The following is a 6960-nucleotide window of genomic DNA, read 5'->3' as shown; positions in this document are numbered from 1 at the left end:
GTGTCACCAACTATGGCGGTGCATTGAACCCCCCCCCCCCCCCCCCCCCCTACCTTCTTTCATTGTATGCTTTCTTCCTTAACCGGTATAAACAACTAGTTGGGATTTTTTTTTCTCTTTTAAATTTACTCTATATATACCACACTATCTAGTATTTATTTCACACAAATACTAAACTTTCTACTACTTATTTCACACAAATGTTACATTTTCTACTACTAAAATGAATCCAAACAATCTCACCCCAAGATTCGGTCGAAACAAATCGTGTGGAAGTGGTTCAACAATACCAATTTGAATAGTCGTTTTTGACTATGTAATGGTTTTTATTATTATTAAATTAATGAAATATTTCTCTTTTATTATCTTTATCTTTAATATTTGGAAAATTATTAAATTATAATTTTAAATCTTTAATTAAAAAAATAAAAAGTAAGAGGTAATGAGATGTGACGTGATTTCCTATCGATGAGGGGGAGGAAATGTCTGCGCGGGGGGGGGGGGGGGGGGGGGGGGGGGGGGGGGTAAAAATGAGAGTGAGTGAGAGGACACTATTGGGCGCAAGTCCAAACAGTACTTTCCGTCATTTCGACTTGTGCCTCCTGCAGCTAACCACCAAGGGATTAAATACATGAAGTAATTTACCTCACAAAAGATTTTTACAATGATAAAAATGTAAATAGAATGCAATAAATGGTATGATTTTTAAGAACAAAAGCTTTTTTTTTTATCAAATCGAGCCTTCTCCTTCAACTTATTGTACCTTCTACTTTATGTTATTTCGACTTGTACCTCCTACGGCTAACCACCAACGGATTAAACACATGTAGTAATTTATCTCACAAAAGATTTTTACAATGATAAAAAAAATGTAAATAGAATGCAATAAATGGTATGATTTTTAAGAGCAGGATCATTTTTTTTATCAAATCGAGCATTCTCCTTCAATTTGTTGTCGACTCAGGTATTGTGTCTCTCTTTCTGCAAGAAGCACTCATATATTAAAGCATACGAAGGGAAAGTACAGAAAAACACAATGTACTTTCACTATTTTATCAATTTAGACACTTAACTATTTTCTATTGTGATTAAGCATTATATATTTGAACGTTTAAAAACAACCATTTTTCTAATTTACCAATTTTGAAAAATGGAAATGTACACAAAGAACAAGGGACTTTCACCATTGTATCTCTTTGGCTACCAAACTAATAAGCAATAATCATACTAATAAAATCACCACATAACATTATACTTTCTATTCTTTATGACCATGCTCACATAACAAAATATGACTCGACTGAACATGATGGTTTTGTATTGTGTTTGATGTGCTTTGGACTTAGACCGGGACAACTGATATCAACAAAAAAAGTTGCAATTTCTTGCCTCATCAATAAGAAATGAATGTCTTTCTCTCGTCCTCATATATAGCCCTAAAAAGTTTGCCCTGTGTGATGTCACGTGTAACAAAAATAATGAAAGTGCGTAGTTACTTTTTGTATTCGGTCCCCACTTTTTTCATTAATTTGTCAAACAAAGTTTGAACAACAATAAAATTTGGCATCATTTGTATGCTTTATGTATTTTGAAGTTTCCAAAGTCCATATTTTTAACTAATACTTGATGTTGTGTCATGATGTTGTGTTTGTAGTTGTGGAAGTGATTTCATTGGTGAGATTAAAATTAACCAAGATCTAACAATGTTCTTTTGGATTTATTTGTTTATCTTATAGTAGAAAACAAGTCCTATAAATGGGGCAACATTCTTCAAACTGAATTCATCATTAAAAAAACATCAAACGCAATACGCTCATTGTTATAATGGCTCAAATCAATAACAAAACAATCGTCTGCATGCTTTTCATGATCTTCCTTTTTGTTGGTATCATGACAACAATCGAAGGCAGAACTATTTCTCTTGGTAAGTCTAACACTTATCAATCATCTATATTTAGTCTTACAAAAATCGAATTTTTATGCTTGAACTATTTTGTAACAACATTATATTTGTTCAGATTTTACAATACCAGTCCCTTTTTGTTCTTCCGTTATCGGCGTGAAAAGTGGAGATACTTGTTTCGGCATAGCTCAAAAATTCAAAATGAGCGCTGAATTCTTTGACATTATCAACCCAAATTTGAATTGCAACAAGTTGTTTATAGGAGAATGGATTTGTGTTGATGGACTATGATTATATATAGTCTTCACAACAAGGTTATGAATGATGTAAAGCAATATATTGTTCAACCTTCTAGACCTCAAAAGGATTTGCAATCAATAAAGAAAGTCGTTTTACATAATTCTCGTTGGTTAATTCTTTGCAACTTTGCTTCTAAGTATTGAGAGAAAAAAGAATATTGAATAGGTAAAGAGTTAATGTCTTATTGCATTAACCAAAGTTTTTTAGCTTAACCCATTAAGTCCCGCACTTCGTATTAAGAAAAAAAAGCATCCACTTATAGTTGCCTATACTAAATGGTTAACCCAAATAAACTCATTAAGTAAAAAAGAAACAACCCTTATGGTGTAACAAACACAGTCTAATTTACTTCTAAATCACTAATCACACACGAAAATCTTGTATACAATCTTAGTCTACCCGATGAAAGAACTATCGGGTGCAAGTCCAAGCGGTACTTTCCGCTGTTTTGACTTGTACCTCCTACAGCTCACCACCAACGGGTTAAATACATCCCTCACAAAAGCTTTTTACAATGAAAAAAAAAAACATAAAATAGAATTCAATAAGTGGTACGCTTTTTTAGTTAAAAAAAATTATAAAATAAAATAAAACACTTTTTATTATTAAATCGAGTCTTCCCCTTCAACTTGTTGTCTTGCTAGGTATCGCTCACGTCTCTCTTTCTGCAAAAAAGAACTCATAAATTAAAGCATACGTAGGAAAAAATACACCATTTAGTCCCTTTAACTTACGATTATATCAATTTGGTCCCTCTTCCATGTAATATGATTATTTTTGGTCCCAAAGTATAGCTGATTTTTGCATTTTGGTCACAAAAATAGTCTTTTTTTTTGGAACAGAGACCACAAACGTTACAAAAACCTCAAATCAGAACCAAAATTGAAACAAGAAAACATTTTGGGACCAAAACTGAAATAATCAGCTATACCCAGGGACTAAAAATGTAACTTACTTTATTTTTTATGATTATTAAATTATTATAATAATAGCTCTCACCCATTCATCTATGACAAGGCCATCACCGACAACTTTTGGTCCGGTGTCCTCTGGAGGTTTCTTGCGGGTTTCAAGAGCCGCCTCAGCCTCCGCTAACTGCCGCTTCAATTTTTCCAATGCCTTGCAAGAAATAGCAATGTACTTTGAAAAATCTACCCAAATATATATATCAATAAATATAATTCAAATACAAAATATTTTCACTGCTATATTTTGATAGATTTTGTCAATGTAATAAAAAAAATATATTGAAAGTAAATAGAGAAATAAATGAAAGTACATTGCTATTTATTACTTACTGGGCTTGGACGTGTCACATCTAGAAAAACAACTTGCAGTATCTGCTCCACAGCTACTAGATCTTTCTGCTCATCAAACTGAGTAAAGAAATTCATTTAGAAAAGGACGAATTTAACCTCATTTACTTTTTCAATGTATTATTACCCTTATTGTGTTGTCATTTTTATTGTATATTTTTTAAACATCATTTATCCAGACAACACATAATGTAAAAAAAAAAAAAAAAAAAAAAAAAGGGCTTACTAGCTCGGGTATGTAGTCAATCACTCCTTTGACTTTCAGACTCATGATTTTGAATTTCACTTTTCTCTTTGTGTCTGTTGGCTTCTCATTGTTCTCTGGAGGTTCCACAAACTTAAAAACTATCACAATAAAACCATTAGTGAAAATTGTAAACAAAAAATCACTTGTGTAAAAGACATGAATGCCCTCCTTATCTTCATAAATATCCCTAGAAAGTTTGTAATGATGTTACCGGTTGCAATAATCGTCTCGCCTGGAGCTAGAATTGCCCCTGGAGGACGCATGAAACAACTTTTTGGTGCAGTTGTTTGAAACTACAAAAAAAAAAAAAAAAAAAAAAAAAAAAAAAAAAAAAAAACATTGTGATTTTTGATTGATTAAAGGTCTACGTGTGAATGTTAAACAAGGTTTAAAGTCATACCTTGAAGGCTGTATGAGACTTGCTGGTGTTTTTTATCTTGATAGCACTTTGAACTTGCTTACCAGGTTCATCTACAAAGTTCAAGAAGAAAATTCACATGATTTTTCATTAATCTAAGTATATTCATAAGGAAAGAAAAGCGTATGTTAACATATTTGGTTAACAAACAAATAATAGTTTATGCATCTGATTCTGAGCCAAATTGGGTTACACAGGAAGGATTTGACAAGCTTTCTAGAGATACTTTTGATGGTGAGGATGAAGAGGGTATTCATGTCTTTTGCACAATTACAATTTTTGTCTCAATGTGGGTCCCAGTCATGCTAGAGTAGACACTGTACAACCTGTTTTATCTTCTTGTGTGTAACAAATGTATCATGAATTCATAATCTATATTCTATAAATCATGTTGAAATTGTTATAATTTTGTTAAGCTAATGAGGCAATTGTGTAGAAGGTTGTGGTGAGTGGTGACCTCTAGAAGCATCCACAAGGTTGTAGCCTCTTTAATTGTGTAGAATGTTCCTTTTAAATATCTAGATATTTTATTTGAAGTTTTGAATGGGAAATCTCAACCCTTGATGTAAAAAAATCATAGTCGTCCATTGATGAGTACAAGTAGTATGAACAGAGTTGTCCTGTATTTGGCAAAACACACCTTGATGTTTTCTTAGATGTTAGGGTTTCCTAATAAGAAAATTCTAATAAAAGAATGAAAACTGCTCCCAAATCACACTGCAAAACCTAATGTGGATCCATTTCGCTTAATTCAATTCATAAACACAGCATTAGCAAGTTTCTAAAGATAATAGTAACAGAAACACAAAATCAATTTATATTGAGAAGATTATCTGGATCTATCGAGTTAAGAAACAGATAATTAATACTCAAAAAATCAGGAATGATCAGTTTTCAAATAGAAATAACAATAATGGAAGAAAATAATGCAGTAAGTTCATACATGGAAAGTAGAGTTTATTCCGCGGATCAAGCCGGAGACGCCGCCGCGTCGGAAGCAGAGATCTAACCAACGATGAGACCGAAGTAGTGGAGCTTGAGCTATATTTTTCGTTTTTCTTATGAGCGTGAGATCGTTCGATTTGGTACGAAGAAGATAACGTTGATGTATGTGGAGTAGTGTTACGTGAGCTTCGAAACGGTAACTTCAATATCCCCCAAAGTTTACTGCCGCCACCGTCAGACGGAGGCCTATCGTCGACGATTGGCATCACCTGCCAGTAAATAGCACCGGAAGTTTTTCAACTATTGACTTGTGTTTCAAAAGGTTCTTCTTTTCTCTCTGAAATTCATGGACTCTTGACTCCTGAAAATCCAACAAACAAGTCGCATCGTCTATATTTGTCCCTTCCAATACGCATATTTTACACCCTCGTCTGAGTTTTTTAAAAAATGGTAAGGGGGATAGGGATCCTATTTGGATCGGAAACGAACCGAACTGACCCGAATCTGAATAAACCGAAAACCGAATAATGGTAATTATATGAAACAAAACCGAACCAAATAAGCAATATGGGATCGTTCGGTTCGGGTATTATTCGATTCGGTTCGGTTCCGGCCCGAATAACCCAAATAACATGTACAAGATGATTAACGAGCCAAATAACTCAAATAACCCAAATAACATTTACAATGTGATTATAAATATTGTATTTTGTACGACTTTTGTAGCTTATGATAAACACAAATAACACGGATTAACTATTCTTGATATATAAAATGTAAAATCCAACCACCATATTCTTAAGATATAGTTATTAAGCAACATATTAAACACTAAAAATTAAACATCTAAAACACCCAAAAATCTATATATAAGTATATAAGTTAAACATTAAACATTACGTGGGTATTTTAGGTAATGATCGATAGAACACAAGACCGAATAAGCAATCGTGCAAGTGGAAAAAATGTGACTTTTCATATTCGATTCGGTCCTTTTGGACCGAATAAGCCCTTATTCAGGTAACCCGGACCGAATAACCCGAAAACCGAATCGAATTGTTTATTCAGGTCTAATTTGGTTCGGTTCGGTTCGGTTTTCGGACCAAATTCTCATCCCTAGGGGAGTAAAATGGAAGGAAGCATATTTTACACAAGGTTCTAGAGTTTTTCTAAAAAGTGAAAGGGAAAGGAAATGGAAGGAAATATGTATTCTTTAGTTTTTTTTAGGGCAAACATTATATTAGTAAATCAAATTTATTGTATTTGTTTTAAAAGGTTATCAAACTTTTTCTTTTGCACATTAAGGGAATGAACTTACATTTTTCTATTTTAAAATACCTTTATATAACCTGATACCGAGTTCAAAGGTAATATACATGTCACAAAAGAAAATATCGGTGTCAGGTCATTTAATGAAATGGTCACGTGTATTACCTTTATCTTGAATTGTTTTAAATAAGCCAATTGCGTTCTTCAATCACCTCATCCTCATTGAAGAAACACTTGCTCCCACCATAATAACTGTATATCGATGGTTATGTTCTTCTCAATCAAAGTTCATTTCTACAGTGTGTTCATCAACAAACCTTTTTGCTATTCTGATGGTATTCATCATGTGTTCGAGAATATCGATTTTGTTGGTATCTCGTTATGTTATTCTCAATCAAAGTTCATTTCTACAGTGTGTTCATCAACAAACCTTTTTGCTAATTTGATGGTATTCATCATGTGTTCGAGAATATCAATTTTGTTGGTATGTCTTATAATGAATTTGTGGGTTTTCTTGAACGATTCACACAAGTGAAGTGCGAAAAACTATATTATTGCCAAC

The 6960-nt window shown here is 33.0% G+C and overlaps 1 protein-coding gene across 1 annotated transcript; it reads right to left on the bottom strand.

The window, feature by feature from the left end:
* Positions 1 to 2530: 2530 nt before the first annotated feature.
* Positions 2531 to 5541, bottom strand: LOC111906813 (vesicle-associated protein 4-2). The gene is made up of 7 exons (XM_052765416.1): positions 5128 to 5541; positions 4167 to 4237; positions 3978 to 4059; positions 3746 to 3864; positions 3502 to 3579; positions 3203 to 3322; positions 2531 to 2868 (listed from the first exon to the last, which is right to left on the bottom strand). Exons 1-7 carry the CDS (start codon positions 5393 to 5395, stop codon positions 2809 to 2811), a joined length of 798 nt encoding a protein of 265 aa, XP_052621376.1. The 5' UTR covers positions 5396 to 5541; the 3' UTR covers positions 2531 to 2808.
* Between the last annotated feature and the right edge of the window lie 1419 nt (positions 5542 to 6960).

Source organism: Lactuca sativa, chromosome 7 (genome assembly GCF_002870075.4).
Source record: "Lactuca sativa cultivar Salinas chromosome 7, Lsat_Salinas_v11, whole genome shotgun sequence".
Lineage (NCBI taxonomy): Eukaryota > Viridiplantae > Streptophyta > Magnoliopsida > Asterales > Asteraceae > Lactuca > Lactuca sativa.
Note: the sequence above shows the minus strand (reverse complement) of the source record. Positions and strands in the feature narration are given on the sequence as shown.

What these genes read in the sequence shown, in the direction of transcription:
- LOC111906813 (XM_052765416.1), bottom strand. Translation starts at nt 5,395, where the DNA reads ATGCCAATCGTCGACGATAGGCCTCCGTCTGACGGTGGCGGCAGTAAA. An exon ending in GAATAAACTCTACTTTCCAT is followed by an intron (nt 4,238 to 5,127) that starts GTATGAACTTAC and finishes TGAACTTTGTAG; the next exon opens with ATGAACCTGGTAAGCAAGTT. An exon ending in TTGACTACATACCCGAGCTA is followed by an intron (nt 3,580 to 3,745) that starts GTAAGCCCTTTT and finishes TTCTTTACTCAG; the next exon opens with TTTGATGAGCAGAAAGATCT.